Source organism: Acipenser ruthenus, chromosome 34 (genome assembly GCF_902713425.1).
Source record: "Acipenser ruthenus chromosome 34, fAciRut3.2 maternal haplotype, whole genome shotgun sequence".
Taxonomy (NCBI): domain Eukaryota; kingdom Metazoa; phylum Chordata; class Actinopteri; order Acipenseriformes; family Acipenseridae; genus Acipenser; species Acipenser ruthenus.
Genome location: NC_081222.1, coordinates 1,600,243 through 1,620,694, shown reverse-complemented (window position 1 = coordinate 1,620,694; position 20,452 = coordinate 1,600,243). Strand labels below are relative to the sequence as shown.

At 44.0% G+C, this 20,452-nt stretch overlaps 1 protein-coding gene across 1 annotated transcript; it reads left to right on the top strand.

The window, feature by feature from the left end:
- The first annotated feature begins 1,464 nt into the window (after positions 1–1,464).
- Positions 1,465–18,585, top strand: LOC117965661 (glucosidase 2 subunit beta-like). The gene is made up of 17 exons (XM_034910632.2): positions 1,465–1,620; positions 2,905–3,018; positions 3,749–3,865; positions 4,429–4,524; positions 5,692–5,749; positions 7,177–7,424; positions 7,735–7,819; positions 8,320–8,398; positions 8,669–8,755; positions 9,152–9,295; positions 9,903–9,990; positions 14,694–14,763; positions 15,013–15,102; positions 16,926–17,000; positions 17,296–17,395; positions 17,866–18,015; positions 18,360–18,585. Exons 1-16 carry the CDS (start codon positions 1,581–1,583, stop codon positions 18,004–18,006), a joined length of 1,632 nt encoding a protein of 543 aa, XP_034766523.2. The 5' UTR covers positions 1,465–1,580; the 3' UTR covers positions 18,007–18,015; positions 18,360–18,585.
- Positions 18,586–20,452: the final 1,867 nt, after the last annotated feature.

Genomic DNA, 20,452 nt, shown 5'->3' with positions numbered 1-20,452 from the left:
GACTAGAATGGCTTTTTCCAGTGTCTTCGGTACTGGGGTTCATGACGTGTATATATATATATATATATATATATTTTTTCATAAGAGCTTGTTTTTTTAAGAGGCGTGTTTTTTTTGCAAAAAAAATATTGAAACTCTTTTTCGCCATCAAATGTTTTTTGTACGTTCATGAAAACTATGAAAATATTCAACGATGTCTGGAATCCGGCAACACTATCTGAGAAAGCTGGCTGTATTTGGACGCGTGAATGCAATATATATTAATATAATCATATCTTTATTTTTATATAGCGCCTTTCATAGCGGACCGCCATCACACAGCGCTTTACAGAGGTAGGCTGTGGATATGTCACAGTGTTAACCAAGGGAGCTATTATTTTTAAAGGAAACTTAAGAGAAGCAGTTTGATTGCTGTGCTTTTGCTGTTAGATTTATAACGCACCTTCGATGCAGGTATAATTGTATATAAAGATGTATTCAAAGTAAATTCAGAAATTGTGAGCGAAGGGAAGGTCGTTAACTATGTTTAATTTCCTTTAAGAAAACGTACCTTCTACGTGTGGTGCCTGCTCGAAACGTTAGCTGCACAGACTTAGTAGTGGCACAATACACTAGTAAGCGACTTTCACTTTTTTGTTCTGGATGCATTGTGTTCTGTGTGCAACCATGCAACCGTGCAACAGTAAGATCCCTCAAGCAATGCTACCAATGTAAATCTCAACTGGGGTTCGGCGCAAACGATGCGCTGTGTCTGGCTGGATGAATCCCGCGTCTTCAGTTTCATGCGGGTGTCCTGGTTTGCCAAATTCCAAACTGAGCCCCACAAACACCGAGAGTCAGGTGACATGACGTGTGTTGTGTGTGTGACTCTGTAACAAATACAATATTTTGCACAGTTTAACAGGTGACGTATTTGTTTAAAATGCAAAACTGAGTAGTAATAATAATAATAATAATAATAATAATTATTATTATTATTATTATTATTATTATTATTATTATTATTATTATTATTATTATATCAGTCAATGTATAGTTGGATTCTGAATTTTTGTTGAACCCGTCTAGACTCGATTACAACAGCTTGCTTGTATTAACAGAACAATAGAAAAGTCGGTTTTCTTGAGGAATAAATGCTTATTTCAATGTAGATGCTGCCTTTATAATTGGGCTGTGACAACTGAAGTCTTTACAACCTGTTTTTCTGGTAAGTTATGTATCAGTGGAAGTCAGAATTTAATTGAGTTCAGATTTAATATGCATACACATAATTATTAACAGAAATGATAAACCCCAGTATACGAAATGGAGGCTGAACTGTTCCCTCCCTCACCCCCAAAGAGAACGGGGTGCTCCCTCTGATCTATAAAATAACATTAAAAAGAAATTGGAAAAACAAAACCGACCCTTATCGTAATTCAAATCCTGGGGAACACGTTTATTTAAAAAAAATAACAATAAAACTCACTTGGCTGATAACGCAATAATGCGAACTACAACTCCCATGATGCCACACCAAACCTCCATTGCGTCCACCTTGTGTTTCCACCAATAAGCTTCTTCCAGCCCAGCCTGAATGTATGACGTTATATCCTGGAGTGCAGTCGTCAGCTGAGAAAGGTGAGTAGGATTCTGTTTTTTAAACATATAATTTGCTGTAATGCATATATTTTGCTGTACAAGATGAATTACTTAAGCAGACCTGATTTTCGCCAGAATATATTTCTACATGCACATTCTTTATCGGATTATATTTTGTGTTTTGAAGCGGAAAGTGTTGGTTTTGCAACACTGCACGTCTTTGTACGAAGATCACTTTAATGTCGATAAACACACACGCTGTGAATAGCGTTTAAAAAAATGAACGAATCGCTCAATCATATCGGTATGCAAGTTGGTTAGTCGGTATTTTAGATTCTGCAGAAAACGCGCTTGTTTCGCGTGTCGCTTTCCAAACAAAAGCGATATAATATAAACTTGAATTTCTACGAGACTAGACTGCGATATCCGACAAGCAGAGCAGAACCTAACCGGATGTCAATGTGAATAATCAGTACCGATGTGTTGTAATTCAATTTATTGCTCCAAAATATACGACGTTGCATATTTTTTTTTACGTAGTCGTAATATGTATTCATTGTATATCAAAAAAAGAGCCTACACCGCTCTTTGGTGTAAACTGTTAATAAGTAATACATCAAATCTTAATATTATGAAAAAGGTGCGCTTTGCAGTCAAAAGTTTTTTTTTTTTCAAAAGTTTAGGAATATTAAAAAAAAATACCTGTAAGTCCATTGTTTTCGGATAGATTTAAATGAACCCATTAGGCAAATCACCAAAAACCTGGAAAAAAAGGCACTCTTACAAACTTACAGGCAAAATACCTTTATTAATGGGGCATATCTAAAGACAGGACACGAAACCAGCGTGTTCTTAAAATAATAAGTAAATAAATAAATAAATAAATGTATTTGATATATAATACATTTCTCTGTTTGATAGCTTAAGGTTATTTCCCCATTGACTTAAATGCATTAAAATAAATACATTATATATATATATATATATATATATATATATATATATATATATATATATATATATATAATATAAATTATAATTAACTCCTGTGTTTATGTGTAATGCATTGACTAACGTCGTATCTATTCACAGTAACAACTTTTAACTGGGCATTGTTAGTTAATGGCAATCTCCTGGTTCTGTAGCATATTGATCATGCATTATTCAGGGTGGGGAGGATTAGGTATAATCTAAAAGGGTTTTTTTTTTGGGGGGGGGAGGGGGGTCTTACCTATTCTCCAAAATGCATTTCGGACCGGTTGTGAGGCAGCACTTACAGTAGTTGGTTGTTATCGTGGGTGTGTGTCGCTGTGTGTGTTGCAGGTGCTGAGAAGACTTGGAAGATGGCCGGTGTTTACCTTACGCTCTCGCTGTTCCTGAGTTGTTCATTGGCTGTTGCCGTGGAGATCCAGAGACCCAGGGGGGTCTCGCTGTCCAGTGAGTATCAAGCCGCTGAGGAGACAGAGACCCGCTGAGTGTACAGCATGCGTGTTAATGTTTAAATGGGACGGGACTCCTATTGCATAGCTGTTTCACCCATTCCAGGTTTTAACATTAGCTTGATTAGCCCCAGCGTGCAACAAACCTGGGTTTAATCAATTACAATTATAGCGGAACGGTTTGCTGAACTTGCAATTCCATTTCCAATGCTATTCTGTTCAATTACAATTACGCTGCAGTAATTACAATTCGTTACAATTACACTAATTAGTAACATAAACCACTGGCCAGAATAGCCAGTAATAATCACAGCGTCAGGTTATTTGTTCATTCAAAGTCTTTTACATATCGACACAAATGCTGTACACATGCAGTCTAGCACACAGTCAAAACAGGGGCTTCCAATCCCGTTCCTGCAGGGCCAGGAATCCACTCCAGGTTTTACAGGTAAAATGAGATTCAGGGTCTGGATGGAGGTTTAGTTGGTTCTGTAAATAATTTAGAACAGGGTTGGAACAAAGACCAGGAGTGGAATGGATGACTTTGGCCACCCCTGCATTAAAAGTATATCAAAAATAATTCTTTAATGTAGGGCTTACTGTAAGGGTGTTGGTGTTGCTGCTTCATTTCAAAGTTATTAAACATGTCCAGTCTGAAGGGGAAGGGTTTAGTAAGTTCAGCTGAGTCCCCTAACCCCCCTCTGACAGTCTGGTTTGCTCCCTGGTAGATCGGCACTTCTATGACCAGTCGAAGCCTTTTACCTGCCTCGACGGATCTCGGACCATTCCCTTTGACCGGGTCAACGATGATTACTGTGACTGCAAAGACAGCTCGGACGAGCCAGGTGAGTGACCGGAAGCCACACGGAGCCACGTGCAGTATTAAAAAAAAAAAAAAAAAAAAAAAACAATTTCGAATTCCTTTTTAAAATCACTTCCAATTCCCTTTGAATCAGTGCCAACACATCGCTGATCAAAATCGCAGTCGGCAGTATTCTGTTAAAAGGAGTCTCGCCGCGGTGATGGCAACACGTTTTTTATTTTTCATTTTAAAGAAACGTATGTTTCAGCACAGATTCATCATTTTAAAACCTGATCTCTAGCGCTGCACTCGGTTAATGATTGCTTTCAGATACAGTCATAGCTGTACTGTTTTTTAAGCCTAGTTGAAACAATTACAACGCATGTTGAGAAGCAGGACTTAATCTGTGGTATTGTATTTGAGAAATATATGCAAAGAATCTTAGCACAAAACTACTATGTCTGCATATTCCAAATTGAACAAGGCAGGCTGGTGCTAATCAGGTGTGGAAATGGATGGTAAAAACTTTGTGTGTAGTTATCGTCTTCTCAATGTTTTCAGCGTGCCCTTTGACCCCGATCTTAACCCCTGTCTTTCCGCTTCCAGGAACCTCTGCCTGCCCCCGAGGCAACTTCCACTGCACCAACGCGGGGCACAGACCACAGTACATCCCCTCCTCCCGCGTCAACGATGGCATCTGCGGTAAGAGACGCCAGTATTGACGTCGCAGCATTCACTAGTGGAATGGGCTGGTTTGCAGTACCTGACGCGATGCACGCTTCCACTGAGGCAGGCTTAGTAAATCTAGGTGCTTGGGACAGTTATTTGCACACCGTTGTTTTTTGTTCGAGTACAGAGCGTTCAGAAAAAAAAAAAACACTGATTTGCACAGAACAGGATGCCCACTACCCACAATTGTTTTTTCTTTCGTACGACAGTCTGCGGGTAGCACTTTTTTTTTTTTTTTACCCTGGTTTTCTCCCCAATTTGGAATGCCCAGTTGTTATTTGTATCCCAGTTCACTCCTGCAACCCCCTGCCAATCTGTCATTTTTCGCACTGCGGATCCACAGCAATGCCACCAGACCTATAGTTCCAGAGGACAACACAGATCTGGCAGCTCCATTGCAGAACCGCAGGCGCCCTGTCGACCACAGGGGTCGCTGGTGCGCAGCGAACCATGGATTCCCCTGCCGACCTAAGCCCTCCCCTACCCGGGTGGCACTCGGCCAATTGTGTGCCACCTCCTAGGAACCCCCGGTCACTGTCAGTTGTGACATAGCCTGGATTCGAACCTGCAATCTCCAGGCTATTGGGCGCATCCCACTTTCCGTGCAGAGCGCCTTTACTGGATGCGCCACTCGGGAGCCATTAGTCTCGTCCAGATTTATTAGCACCCCTCATGTCATTTATATCCTTTGTATAGCTACCTGCATGAAAACTTGCTGTTTTAAATTTCTTGCACGTGTGGCCTATTAAAGTAATCAATTAAATGCGACAATCACTCATTTTCCTATTTTGATAATTTTCCAGGATTTTCAGTTCCAGTAGTTTTTGATTTCATAGGCAGGACAAATCGAAACAGCAGAAGCATTGGGGTGTTCTGGTAAATTTGCACACTGCTGCACGCAAGCAAGCTAGCAAAAAGAACGATTGCAAACGTCTGTTTGGCAATAAAGCTGTTTTAGATTTACAAAAGAAATTACATTCTTTTATTGCAACATAACTTGTATCTTTACATCTGTCAGGGCTGCCTCCTATCATTTTAAGAGCGCTGTCTTTGTGAGCCCCACAGCAACACATAAGAAGCACCGTCTGTTTGCCCCCTGTATTGACCCCTGCACTAACTTGATGTTCTTTATTTCTTTAGATTGCTGTGATGCCACAGATGAGTACAACAGTGGTTCTGTGTGTGAGAACACTTGCAAGTAAGTGAACGCTGCAAAACGGTCAGTCTTTGATGTAATTCACACAGTGTGAAACTTGGGTATACTTTTTTATTTCGGCTCACGTTCTCGAGAATATCGTACTCTAGGGCCCTACAGGTCAAGCACAGAGTGGACGCCAGCAGCAGGGCTGGTCGGCAGCTCTTCACAATCCGCTCTCGAGCTGCTGGCCGTAAAGAAGCGATTGGCTTTGAGATCGGAGGACGCCCACTGACCTTCGCTTCTCTTGAGCTGTCGTGGGGGATTTCTGGGGTGGGGTAAAATAATTTGGCACAAATTTAATAAATAATAATAATAATTTAATAATAATAATGTGTGCATGGTGTCTGGGTTCACAAGGTTACAGATGCGCGGTGTGCATGGTGTCTGGGTTCACGAGGTTACAGGTGAGCAGTGTGCATGGTGTCTGGGTTCACAAGGTGCCAGGTGTGCAGTGTGCATGGTGTCTGGGTTCACAAGGTGTGCAGTGTGCATGGTGTCTGGGTTCACAAGGTTACAGGTGTGCAGTGTGCATGGTGTATGGGTTCACAAGGTGACGGGTGTGCAGTGTGCATGGTGTCTGGGTTCACAAGGTTACAGGTGTGCAGTGTGCATGGTGTCTGGGTTCACAAGGTTACAGGTGTGCAGTGTGCATGGTGTCTGGGTTCACAAGGTGACAGGTGAGCAGTGTGCATGGTGTCTGGGTTCACAAGGTTACAGGTGTGCAGTGTGCATGGTGTCTGGGTTCACAAGGTGACAGGTGAGCAGTGTGCATGGTGTCTGGGTTCACAAGGTTACAGGTGTGCAGTGTGCATGGTGTCTGGGTTCACGAGGTTACAGGTGAGCAGTGTGCATGGTGTCTGGGTTCACAAGGTGACAGGTGAGCAGTGTGCATGGTGTCTGGGTTCACAAGGTTACAGGTGTGCAGTGTGCATGGTGTCTGGGTTCACGAGGTTACAGGTGAGCAGTGTGCATGGTGTCTGGGTTCACAAGGTGACAGGTGAGCAGTGTGCATGGTGTCTGGGTTCACAAGGTTACAGGTGTGCAGTGTGCATGGTGTCTGGGTTCACGAGGTTACAGGTGCGCAGTGTGCACGGTGTCTGGGTTCACAAGGTGACAGGTGAGCAGTGTGCATGGTGTCTGGGTTCACGAGGTTACAGGTGCGCAGTGTGCATGGTTTCTGGGTTCACAAGGTGACGGGTGCGCAGTGTGCATGGTGTCTGGGTTCACGAGGTTACAGGTGTGCAGTGTGCATGGTGTCTGGGTTCACAAGTTGACTGGTGCACAGTGTGCATGGTGTCTGGGTTCACGAGGTTACAGGTGAGCAGTGTGCATGGTGTCTGGGTTCACAAGGTGTGCAGTGTGCATGGTGTCTGGGTTCACAAGGTGACGGGTGCGCAGTGTATCTGACTTGGTTCTGCTGCTTGCAGGGAGCTGGGGAGGAAGGAGAAGGAGATCCTGCAGCAGCAGGCCGCGGTCGCTCAGCAGGGCTTCCTGGTGAAACAGCAGCTCATCGACGAGGCCAAGAAGGGACAGGAGGAGAAGAGGAGGAAGCTGGCGGAGCTGCAGGAGAGCAAGGACGGCAAGGAGGACGAGCTGGAGGCGCTGAGGACAGTCAAAGAGGCGGCAGAGGCCCCAGAGAAAGAGGCCAAGGACCAGCATCACAAAGTCTGGGAGGGTGAGTCCTGTTGGGTCCTCCTTCGTTCAGCTCCCCCCTTAATAGGCCACACATGCATTTAAAACAATGAGAGAAAAGGAACACGGAGCCACACATGGTGAAACGCAGGAGACTTTTTAGAAGTTGTTTAAGATGCCTGATTAAAGCGCAAAGTGGTCTAACCTTTTCACACATGTTACTATATCAGTAATTACTGAGCAAAAATTGAAATTCTCACTCCTAGAGGTTTTCATGCAGGTAGGCATACAATGAGTATAAATGATAAATTCTTCACTGTATGCATTACTAGAATTCATTTTCTTTCTTTCAGAACAAAAAGCAGCTCTCCAGCTGGAAAAGGACAAAGCCAGAATGGCCTTGGCGTTCCTGGAACTGGATGACAACGTGGACGGATTGTGAGTTCCTCCCCCGTCGCGTCTCGTTCTTGCTGCTCTGTAGCAAGATTCTCCTTGAGGAAATCTGTTTATTCATTTGAACTGTAGATTTCACCCTAAAAAGAAAGCAAAACACTCACAGACTGTGTTGATTGATTTACATCGAGTGCTGTAGTTATTTCATGAGTTGAGAGTAACTCTGAGCCCCTCCCACAGAGGTCGAGTGGATCGTTCACCGTTATCCTCATGAGTGGAATATCCACAGCTCTGAAGACACGTGCTTCTGTAATGTAGGGAAAAGGAAGGGCATTGGAACATATTTTTTTTAGCGGGCTGAATTTGGAGAATCGCTTTCCTTAGATCAATGGTAACCTGCCTTAATTATTTAAACCAACTCTTTGGAGGTTCGCAGGAATGAAAAGCAGCTGTCCGTTTTTTAAGTCGGAGGTGTTGTGGTGGTTTGCAGTGGTAGCGCAGCAGCGTGTATAATGCTTGGGGGAAAAACCGTCTCTCCCTGGCAGGGTTTCGGTGGAGGAGCTGCAGACCCATCTCGAGCTGGACCCCGACTCCGATGGGACCCTCACAGAACCAGAGGCGCAGGTACCAGCTGTGATCAATAAACCCCCAAACCCTTCGAACTAATAAACCTGTGATCGCCGACGTGAGATCTCTTGTCACTTCAAACCAACGTGTTGGTTTCTAAAGTCATTTCTTACTGCAGTCAAACACTGCCATGTGTAATGCAGGTTTGATCAGTCCGAGTGTCCTTGTATTAGGAAGCATGCTGTCAAGTGGATCCCAGAGCTGTGTATTTTAAAGCATGCAGGATTGTAGTTGATTATCTCATCCTCTTGCTCTGATCTCTCGCAGACCATGCTGGGAGAAGCTCCTCAGGTAGACCAGACTGCTTTCCAGGACATCGTCTGGGCCAGCATCAAAGACAAATACCAATCTGAGGTGAGAGAGAGAGAGAGAGGAGACCTGCTTTAAAAAAAAAAAAAACAAGCAGCCTGGCGGTCCAGTCCACCGCCAGCGTGTTCTGTTTTATTTGCCTGCATTTTGAGATATAAAACACCGCCTCTCGCTTGCATCCTTCGAATGGGAGATGCTAGCTAGGTAGCTTCCTCCCTCAGTGTGGAGAGATGGAGTTCTGCCAGCCCGCAAGTCTAACTGGGGCTGACAGATAGACAGAGAGAGTCCCAACTGAAATCAGTTTGATCTCAGATCTGTGCCGCTGATGGGAACGAGCAAATCTGATTTCAAACCGCTTTCAACTCCAGCGGCAGATGGGAACGTAGCATTCGCCATCTAGACTGAACACTGCCTCCCCTCTCTCTCTCTCTCTCTCTTTAGACTGAACCAGAGACCCCTCCCCAGCCCGAGACCCCCCAGGACCCCCCCCGCGAACGCCTGCCTGAAGAGGAAGGGGAGGAGGAGGAGGATGACGAAGAGGAAGACGTGGAAGATGAAGACATTGATGCAGAGGAAGATGACAAGGTACCGCGCTCTCGTGTGTCTGTGTGAACGCCCGCCTCGCTCGGAAGTAAATGATCTGCAGTACGGCCTTGTCCCTTATCAAAGATTTAATAACAAGGATTAACTGTGGTGTTAAAAATAACCAGCTCTCTACGAGAAGCGTGTCCGAGTAAGTTTCCACTTGAACTTAGTCGATCTGATCAAGCTCTTCAGCAAAGTGTGCTATTGAACAGAGAAGATTAGTTCAGAGACCAAAGTTTTTGTACACTGTGTTGTGTGTGCTCTGTGCGCTGCCCTTGCTGGTAGTGTCACGTGAGCTGTTCAGTGTGTTGATATGTAAATAAATCCTGTTCGCCTGCAGGGGGAGTATCAGCCTCCGTCTCGATCTCCTGCCTGTCACTCAGCAGCGAATGCACGCACCCGCGCGGCAGACGGCTACCCTGTCACAAGCATTCATTCCCTGTATCTCTCTAAACAAGGGATTTAAAGGAGCTCCCTGATAAAAGCTGAATCTCAAAACAATTGTGTGACTATAGTAATGGTTACAGCTGTGTGTAATGGTGTTTAAAACAGGATTCATTCATCCAACTTTTTACATATCCTCCCTTAACCTCTATCCCTGGTATAGATTCCACCTGTTGTGAGTCAGACGGAGAAGCCAGAGAAAGAAGAGGAGATGCCTCCGTACGACGCAGAGACGCAGGCACTTATTGATGGTATGTTAGCATCCTTGTTTCAGCCATGCATGGACAGAAACTGTAATGTTTCAGAGAATCCACCAGAGGGCGATCACATCGCATATGAACAGGAAAGCCCACTGACTAGAGCCCACAAGCCAGCTGCTTCTGCTATATCATTGCTCCCTTAAATATACTTCATACCCTCTGAATTGGTGTAATTTGTAATTTTAAAATCTATTTGTGTGTTCTTTGAGGTACTGTTACCGTGCTGTGGTAGGCTCAAGTCTCCAGCATGTTTTAACTTTGCTGCAGTTTCTTGGCAAGCCTGAGCAAGGTGCAATTTTTGGAATAAGAATAAAAATGACCACAGGGGGCTCAATTAGAGTTGCACTCGGACAGGGCTGCGGTCAAGTCCTGTGTTTTCAATTGCAGTGCATTTTCCCAGGTCCTTCGAAGGAATGTGTGGAGTAGTGGTTAGGGAACTGGACTCTTGACTAGAGGGTCGTGGGTTCAATCCCATGTGGGGGACACTGCTGCTGTACCCTTGAGCAAGGTACTTTACCTAGATTGCTCCAGTAAAACCCCACTGTATAAATGGGTAATTGTATGTAAAAATAATGTGTAAATAAATAATGTAATTGTATGTAAAAATAATGTGATATCTTGTAACAATTGTAAGCCGCCTTGGATAAGGGCGTCTGCTAAGAAGTAAATAAATAATAATATTTTAGAGACATTAATAACTGATGCGATCGTTCAGCTGCTTTCGTTCTGAAGTTGATTTTTTAATTGACTAGCAAACAGCGACTTCGTTCAAAAGTGTTTTGCTGCCATGCGAGAAGCAGCTCATTTTAACAGTGTAACGCAGACTGCAGTTTCGATCAGTGATGTGTTGGAATCGATTGAAAGGGAATGGGAATTAGAATTGATTTTAAAAAGGGACTGGAAATGGAAAAACAGGAACTGACCCCCCCCCCCCTCCTCCACGGATGTGGAGCCTGCCAGCTTCGTAGTAAACCAAGGTTATCCAAAGCAACTGTACATCTTTCTGCAGGACAAGGATATCCGACACATCGTGACTTGCAAAAAAAATCTTCTTGAAGCCGTTAACTGACGAGGAGCTTGAATTTCTGTTTGCTTACACAGCCTCGCTTGAACATTTATCCTCCAGCGTTTCTTCTTCAGCTCTCGAAGGGTTAAAAGCCGCTGTTGGCTGACCTCATTTCTCCCAGAGTTCACACATCTTGTAGATGCGTCTGTGAAAACTGCAGAGTGGGTCCCTTTTGATGTTTTTTGAAGGTAAATAAAAGGGGAGAGTGGAAGGGGGGGGGGGTGAGGGATAGAGAGAGATGAGAGCCTATTTTCTTTTCTGTCTCAGGGCTGAACATCAAAGCTTGCTCAGGGTAGTTCACTGCAGAAGGGAAGGGAAGCTGTCATTCTCCCTGCTGTTGTCAGGGATGGTTAGAGACTGGAGAGAGCTTTTCAAGAAGCTTTTTGTGCTTCAAAAGCCTTCTCGCAGAGCAGTCAGTCCAGTGATCAGGGTTCGACAACTAGAGCACAGCTTTGTACCTGTCCATTACTCCCAGTCCAGAACACAGAATACATCGTGATCTTTCAATCGGATAACCCCTTGAGGATAAATGACAAGTCTGGCAAAGGAATTGCTTGCAGAATTTCTGGGGAAATTTGTAGAAGCCTGTCAGTGTGTCCAGATGTCATTTTTCTTTCAACTGGAGAGATGTGGTGGTAATAAACCTGGGCTGGGACATAGTGTTTTATTTTTTAATCCTAGGGATGTGGTTTTGATTGGGAGAGATGGGTTTGTTTTTTCTTTCTTTTTTGTTTGGTTTTCTGGTCAAGCGTTTTGATGGGTTCCATCGTGGCGTTTTATTTTTTCTAATGGTCTTCTAATGAAGTCAGGGGTGTCATTTTCAGTGCAAAACAACGGTGGCTGTGTCTAAAGAAATTAGCGTCAATCTGTTAAGAGTTGCAATCGGAAAGTCATGCCGATCAATAATCAATTCATTGTTGCATCTGCACAGGAGACGGCAGCAAAGGATGCAGGGGTTATATCATCATATAGTAATCCCACTGCTTATTTCTGATGACTGCAAAGCAGCCCAGCCTCTTGATTGACAGTGCTCGTATAATCCCTTCTGAACAGCTGATTTTTATCGTGCTTTGATTGGCAGGTCGGCCCTTATCTAGAAGTTTTTAGTTAAATTGCCGCACCGTCTCGCACAGCCCAACAAAAGGTGACCTTTGTGGAAGCAGCTGATAAAGAAAACAGAGCTTCCCAAAAAGAAAGCGCAGACCTTTTGAGTTTCTCTCCTCCTGAGAGGGTGAAGCTGCGGGCAAGCTACAGGAGTTTTATCAGCCTCACTTCTTGAGACCTGCTTAAAATCCAGACCACCTTCCCAACTGGCGCCTAGTTTTTCGATTTTGACTTTTCTGACCGCTCGGATCTCTCAGAAAGCTGACCAGGGTCAGAACTTTTATTTTCTAGGATTGGGATCTGCTCGGATCTTCAGAAAGCTGACCAGAGATCGATAATCTGAAGCCCGGCGGCTCTGCATGGCTGCGGACCTTCAAGTTCGGGTTCAACGATTGTAACTAGATCACAGACCAACCCAAAACGCAGTTCTGGGTGGCACATTAAGACGACTTTCCTAATAAGAAAGCAGGGTGCATTATTATAATGGAGAATGAGATTGCCCCTATTGGCTGTAATGCATTTTTCAAAGCAGACCCCTCTCTGTCTCCTGTAATTACCAGTACGGTACCGAGGAGAGAAGAGAAAAGCCTTGTGATAATGAACACAGCAGGCGATCTTGTTAGGAGCACTTAATTCTCCAACACAGGAGAGGGGTGAAACATTGCTGCTCGGAGGGACAAAAACACAGGAAAATGATTTTGTCTCTAACGAAAAAGCAAAAAAAACTAAACTAAACTACGACCACGGCAAATACCATGACAACGTAAACGCAACTTCAAGTACTTTTTAAGGTAGAAGGGACACACGAACAAAATGATGCTAACTTCATTATTTTTGCAAGGAGGTGCACGAAACCAGTCTTAAAAATCACTGGCAGGTTTGATCTGGTTCATCCAAACGGTTTGTGATAATCAAGTCGCTCTGGAATGTATTTTAAGTTTTGAATAACCACTCCGTTTCTTATCTACATTAAAGGGTTAATACTAACGTCTAGTGCTGAATCATATAAGGACTAATGTACACTGTGTTAGTGTATTTGCTTTGAGGGGTTTTGTGCTATATTAATCACTAGAGCGCTAGGCTTGGCAGATTTTATAAATGTCACCAAAAAACCTGATGGAGTTTAATGCATTAATATGTACAGAAGAGTACTTTATTTATTATGAGGAGGTGTAAATATTTTGATGAATCTCTCTCGCTTGTCACGTTCATATTAAATTCGTTTTATACACCGCTGTGGCAGTTTATTGAATTAATGCATCATTTCCTCCTCCTCCTCCTCATAAATCAAAATCGTTTGAAATCTGCCCGTCGCACATCATCTGTTTAATAATAAGGAACTCCCGTCATAAACACTTACTACCGATTTAGAAGAATCTATATTCGTTTGTCTTGTTGTACTCCTTGGAATAGCAGTATATTTTACATGCCGTGCTCGCTATGTAAACTATGCCCTTGCAATAGTAGCCATTTGATTTACAGTCTACCCAAGCATGAAATCACCAGCATTAGAAATGAATCTGTTGGGCTCCCGAGTGGCGCATCCAGTAAAAGCACTCGCTAGAGTGCAGGATGCGCTCTATAGTCTGGACGTCGCCGGTTCGAGTCCAGGCTATTCCACAGCCGACCGTGGACGGGAGCTCCCAGGGGGTGGCGCTCAATTGGCCGAGCGTCGTCCGGGGGAAGGGAGGGTTAGGACGGCCAGGGTGTCCTCGGCTCACCGCGCACCAGGGACCCCTGTAGTGTGGTCGGGCGCCTGCGGGCTTGCCTGTAAGCTGCCCCAGAGCTGCGTTGTCCTCCGACGCTGTAGCTCTGAGGCGGCTGCACGGTGAGTCTGCAGAGTGTAAAGAAGCGGGCGGCTGACGGCACACGCTTCGGAGGACAGTGTGTTCATCTTCGCCCCTCCCGAGTCAGCGCAGGGGTGGTAGCGGTGAGCTGAGCCTAAAAATAATTGGGCATTTCAAATTGGGGAGAAAATAATTAAAAAAAAAAAAAAAAAAAACTGATTGGCTTTTCCTGCCAACGGCAATGACTTTTACTAGAATCACTGGAGTTGCTAACTGTAATCAAAAACTGCGATCGCACCTTGTCTCCTTGCTTAATGGAGAAATGCCACGGCGATCAGTAATCAGTTTTGGCATGTTCTCTTTCTGCACTGTGAATGGCATCTGAATTATGAACTGCAGCTTACAACACTTATTTTTTCTTCTTGGAAATAGTCGAGCAACATCCAACCGTGCACGAGAATAAACCATTCGCACAGACAGAGAGGGCATTGCCTGCTGGGAAAGGTCCCGTCTCTACGGGAACTGCACAGCTTTTAATAGGAAAGGCAGCCGAGTTAGAACGCTGCCTAGTAACCACGGCAACACTGTGTCTAGCAGAGGTGGCATTTAAAGTTGCAATGTCCCACAGTCATTCTCTCTCTCTCTCTCTGTCTCTCTCTCCCTCTCCCTCTCCTCTCTCTCTCTCTCCCTCTCTCTCTCTCCCTCTCTTCCTCTCTCCCTCTCTCTCTCTCTCCCAGCTGCTCAGAAATCTCGTGACACTTTCGATGAAGCTGAAAAAGGTCTGAGGGACCTGGAAGAGCAGATAAGGTAAACCAGCCCTGATGGCCTTGCCTTTCTGACAGAGCTTAGAGCCAAGTGCAAAACAATATATTAAACTGTGGGAATTATATGGTGTGTCCAAGCTATACAGAAAAAAAACAAATGTCCGATTTCATTTTAGTATACTGTGACGAGTATTCGTGAAGATAAAGATGGACTTTCAGTATTTTCGTAGTGTGGTCGTCTAAAACGATGAATTGTTATTGCAACATGTCTCTGGTATTTTCCTCTCTTCAGGAGTCTGGAGAAAGAGATTTCATTTGATTTTGGACCCAGCGCGGAGTTTTCCTACCTCTACAGCCAGTGTTACGAGCTGACCACTGGAGAGTAAGTGTCCTGCTTTCCTGAAATTCAGCGTACCTTGTGCAATCTATTTTTTAAAACACTTTGTCAAAACATCAGTCGTTTTCAATGTATCACGTCTCTTTATGTGTAAAAATGTCCACAGCAGAACATAAATTAAATACCACTGTTCATTCGGGTTTTAATTTAATTGAAAATGTGGCCGATAGTTTTAAACAGTTTTAAAAAAAAAAAACAGGTCTGGCCTGAATCACCGAGAATTTTAGGATTGAGACATTCATTAAAAACATGACATGAACATAATTTAGATCTTTTATTTACAAAATAATATCGCAAACGTCTACCGGAAACCAGAATAGCAGTACAGTATTTCATGTTAGATAAGAAATGTGATATTTTTCCATTTGTCAGTTCGTGAAGTAGATTGGGGGGAGGAAACTACGAAGCGGTGTGTAATTCAATATGTTAACGTAACATTATTCAGCAGGTTTCACTCGACTTCACTAAGCTAAATGAGTTAATGACAGGGTGCTGCGTAACTTCTGGCCGAAGCTGTGTATTCGCAGCCTCCGTTGTTATTCAGGCAGGGGCTGTGTGAAGGAGCAGCTGTAATAGGTGTTGCTGTCTTTGTCTGTCTCCATTGTGCAGACGGAGTCCCTGCAGGCTGCAGGATGCTGGTTGCTAGGCTGCGTGTCTCTGGTGGGCCTGATACCAGCCGAGCATTTCACACTGAAACGTGGAGAGGAGTGGGCAGGGGGGGGGGGGCAGGCTAGTGAAACGTGGAGAGGAGTGGTGGGGGGGCAGGCTAGTGAAATGTGGAGAGGAGGGGGCGGGGGGGCGGGGGGGCAGGCTAGTGAAACGTGGAGAGGAGGGGGCGGGGGGCAGGCTAGTGAAACGTGGAGAGGAGTGGGCAGGGGGCAGGCTAGTGAAACGTGGAGAGGAGGGGGCAGGGGGGCAGGCTAGTGAAACGTGGAGAGGAGGGGGCGGGGGGGCAGGCTAGTGAAACGTGGAGAGGAGGGGGCGGGGGGGCAGGCTAGTGAAACATGGAGAGGAGGGGCAGGCTAGTGAAACGTGGAGAGGAGGGGGCAGGGGGCAGGCTAGTGAAACGTGGAGAGGAGGGGGCAGGGGGGCAGGCTAGTGAAACGTGGAGAGGAGGGGGCGGGGGGGCAGGCTAGTGAAACGTGGAGAGGAGGGGGCGGGGGGGCAGGCTAGTGAAACGTGGAGAGGAGGGGCGGGGGGGCTCAGGCTAGTGATTTAGCAGCCACAGATGTTGAGTCTTTTTGATGTCAGTTTGTCATTTTTAGGGTTTATTTATGTAGTATTGTAAAACAGAGTTTGATGTGTTAATCGAAGTCATCTTGATAGATTTGGCGTGTCGATCCTGTTTGAGACTCAAAGTGGATATCGGTGAATCTTATCCACTGTGCCAACACTTCAAATCTATTGTGCATTTGTGTGTTGGACTGTTCATATAATATAATTATTATGATTATTATTTAACATACACAAAATGAGAATTCAATTCTGTTTAGGTATGATTTTAGTAACGTATAAAACACACACTATACAAACGCTACGTTTCTCTAAAGGGACTGAAACACAGTTACAAGAATAAAATAATCAGATAAAACTTGCTAATTCATAAATTGTGTTATTCATTTATTTTTTTGAATACAGTGTGTCTGTTTTTTCCAGCTTTTGTTTTCTCAGTGTAACCAGCATATATCTTGTAGATAGTTAATTTCTGAGCACCCCGGGCACCTTCCTGTGATATTCTAGCCCTGCTCTGCTGTCTCAGTCAGTGAGTGAGCTGGCTGGTTGAACCGCTCTCTGTCTTGTCTCCTCAGGTACGTCTACAGACTCTGTCCTTTCAGTCGGGTGACACAGAAACAGAAGTTCGGTGGATCAGAAACTAATCTTGGGTGAGACGCTGATGATGATAATAATCGTCATAAATGTGTTACCATTCATACAAACAAGATTTTTTTTTTTGACTAACAAATCGCTGTTAGAATTTCTTCTTTTAATCTTTTTTTTGTAGTACAGCTGCCTTTTTCAAATTTCCGGGAGATGTTATCAAGCTAACCTAACATCCATCACTTCCGTACGTCGTTGATGGTTCTGTTCGTCGCTGAGAAGTCATTTGTCGTCAAGATTGTGGAAAGTAGCTTGTGATCCAAAGTGTGAGCCTGTTCTGTTCTCCTGTCGTTCCTCTAGGACCTGGGGCTCCTGGGCTGGTCCGGAGGATGACAAATACTCTGTCATGAAATACGAGCAAGGGACAGGGTGCTGGCAAGGGCCCAACCGATCCACCATGGTGAGTCGATCCCACTCGGGGTGTTTGCTGCTTAGCCACAGTGTGTAATTATTATTTATTTATTTAGCAGACGCCTTTATCCAAGGCGACTAACAGAGACTAGGGTGTGTGAACTATGCATCAGCTGCAGAGTCACTTACAACTACGTCTCACCCGAAAGACGGAGCACAAGGAGGTTGAGTGACTTGCTCAGGGTCACACAATGAGTCAGTGGCTGAGATGGGATTTGAACCGGTGACCTCCGGGTTACAAGTCCTTTTCTTTAACCACTGGACCACACAGCCTCCTCATAGGTGTGTCCTACCTAAACTCCTAGTAAAACCAGGAATGGATGGAGACTGCCGTGCAGTGGGAGTCTCATTTCAACCCCTGGATAATATTTCTTTTGCGGTACACGATGGGTAGCATGGGGTGATAGGTGATTGTCCTGTGGAAGCTCCTGTGAGAGTTCCCCTGTGCTGTGTTCCTAGGTGAAGCTGTCTTGCGGAACAGAGACTGCTGTTGTGTCCACCTCGGAGCCCAGCCGCTGTGAGTACCAGGTAGAGTTCACCACGCCTGCGGTCTGCCAGGAGCCCAAAGACCAGGACCCAGGGTCCCACGATGAGCTGTAGCATCCCGGGGTAAGAACCAGGGCTCTGCCAGGGGCGGAGAGCGACTTGGGAACTGCAGTGTCCCACAATAACAGCATAGGGTAATAAAGCATTGAAGCATGCTAAAGAATAGGCAAGCATTGTAAATCCCAGAGAGGCATATTTATAAGCAGGGTAATCTGATTTATAAGATTGTAAAATCATGTAGTAGTACTAGACAGTGTGCATTAAAATGAATGCGTGTTTGTAATAAGTTTTGCTATCTAAGCTGCAGAACAGGTAAGATTTATTGAATTGTCTTGGTCTGCAGTCACTCTAAAGCTAGGTTGGGTGATGTGCATGTTATTTATTTTCTTTTCTTTATTTTTGAACAGGATCGCATACAGGGACCAAACAAACACTGAAGAAGAACTGAAGGAGATTCCCCCCCTTTTTTCAATATATTGCATTGCCCCAGACAGCAGCAAAAGCAATAAGTAGTTTCACTCGCACGTTGTGAAACAATCAGGACCAACGGCAGCCCTTCTTTTGTTAGGAGTTTTATTTGACCTATAAATAAATAAATAAATAAATAAATAAAATAAACGATGAACCACAAAATTCAGATTGTGACCATTTCAGTCTCTTGGGGGGGGGGGGGGGGGGGGGAGCTGAATAACAGACTTTAGTGTTTTTTTTTTTTCTTAGATAATTTTGAGAACGGTCTCTTATTGTAAAGCTGTGTTTTGAAAGCAGTCGTACCTGTTGAAATGGTTTCTCAATCTTTAGTGGTTTGCGCAGCAGAAAGACTCGATTTTGTGTTTAAAACGTGCTCCCAGGTGAAGCTCAGTCGCTTCAGGTTGCATTTCTGTTTTGCCGTTGCTTTTTGGGGCCCCCCTTCGCGCCGATCCCCTCCGTTCGTACGTGTGTTTTGCAGAGAGCTGGTGGGGCTGGCTGTTGGAAGCTTACGCTGTCATGTGGTTTGAGTGGAGTGAAGAATGCTGTTAGTTCCGGCGTTTAGGGGTCTCCAGGCGAGCTCCATGTCAGGTAAAGACAGGTTTAGAAATTAGGATAACTCCGTATGGAATCAACAGAACACAGAACCGCTCCGAATGATGGCAAACACCATAACATAGTAAGGGGAAGGAAAAAAAAAAAAAAATTTTAAAAAGCAATTTAAAATCGCATCTAAAGCTGTCTCCAAAACAAAAAACACGCTATGGTCTGTCAAATCAATTCATCTGGAATTAGTTTTTTTTTCTTTGGTTTGTTTTAACCTACCTGGGATACTTCTGATGTAAGTTTGTAGAGGAAGTATTTTGTCTGTGTTCTTTTTTATTTTCTGTCTGTCTGGCGACTAAACGTCTGTAATTTGACGTCACAATTAAAACTACTGTAACCCGGGTCGGCTTGTAGTGTGACTTGGAAACTGTGCCTCGTTAGTGTGTGTTTTTAAACAGTTTCTGTTTTTAAAGCCGTTTCCTCCGTAGAGCTCTCAAAATCATACCTCCGGGTACAACCGGTACACCAGAGTGTAACCATTGACCTGTCCCCCCCAGCAGCAGTCTCATTCCCACCTGCATCTGTAAAACTCAATCTCGTATCTAATATCACTCTGGGGCTGTAGTCTCCGTCTGCAACTGGACATTGCACACAAGTCAAAGATTATCTGTATATATCACGTATTTGCATGGCTGTTTTAAAAAAAAAATGTACCAAACTTCAATACAGTAACAGTATATTCATTGAAAACAAAATGATAAAAGAAACTTAATAAATTCAACAACGAACGACTGAAAGTATATTTTTTTTCAATGTGTGGGAGTTTTCCCCACTGTGTTGTGTTGTCGTGTGTAGCAGAAAAACTACTAGAAAGTGTATTTTGAGAAGTGAAAGCATGTTTAGCATGCAGGTGGTACAGCAGACTAGATGCATGTCTGTGATACTGGAACTCACTTTGACAGTAAACAAGTAACCCTCTTTCTAGCCAATGAACCGTCAAAGTTTAAAACAAACAAACAAACAAACACAAACTTCCCATTCACAAGTCCTTCAGTTTGAGTGCTTTGCTACATAATGCGGTTCTGTGACTGATTTTATATTCAAACGATGACAGCGCTTATTCAATCCTGCCGTGCTCTAAAGTACTGCCGCAGGAAACGAATTACGATATGTTAAGAAGAGGGGCAAGACGGGAGTGCGATTTAACGTGCGTTCAAAAATAAATAAATAAATAAATAAATCTGTCTCCCAAAAAACTAACACGCTAATCACAGAAGTTAACTGCAATTAATTGACAGCCCTAATATATATATATATATATATATATATATATATATATATATATATATATATAAAATATATATATATATTCTAAAATAGATCAATGCACTTTTTTGTCTGTTTAGAGATTGAAACGACAATTCAATCTGTTGTTCTTGCATAAAGGGCTTTGGAGGTGATGTTAGCGTCCTGTTTAAACCATTCC

What these genes read in the sequence shown, in the direction of transcription:
- LOC117965661 (XM_034910632.2), top strand. Translation starts at nt 1,581, where the DNA reads ATGACGTTATATCCTGGAGTGCAGTCGTCAGCTGAGAAAG. An exon ending in AGACAGCTCGGACGAGCCAG is followed by an intron (nt 3,866 to 4,428) that starts GTGAGTGACCGG and finishes TTCCGCTTCCAG; the next exon opens with GAACCTCTGCCTGCCCCCGA. An exon ending in GCATCACAAAGTCTGGGAGG is followed by an intron (nt 7,425 to 7,734) that starts GTGAGTCCTGTT and finishes TCTTTCTTTCAG; the next exon opens with AACAAAAAGCAGCTCTCCAG.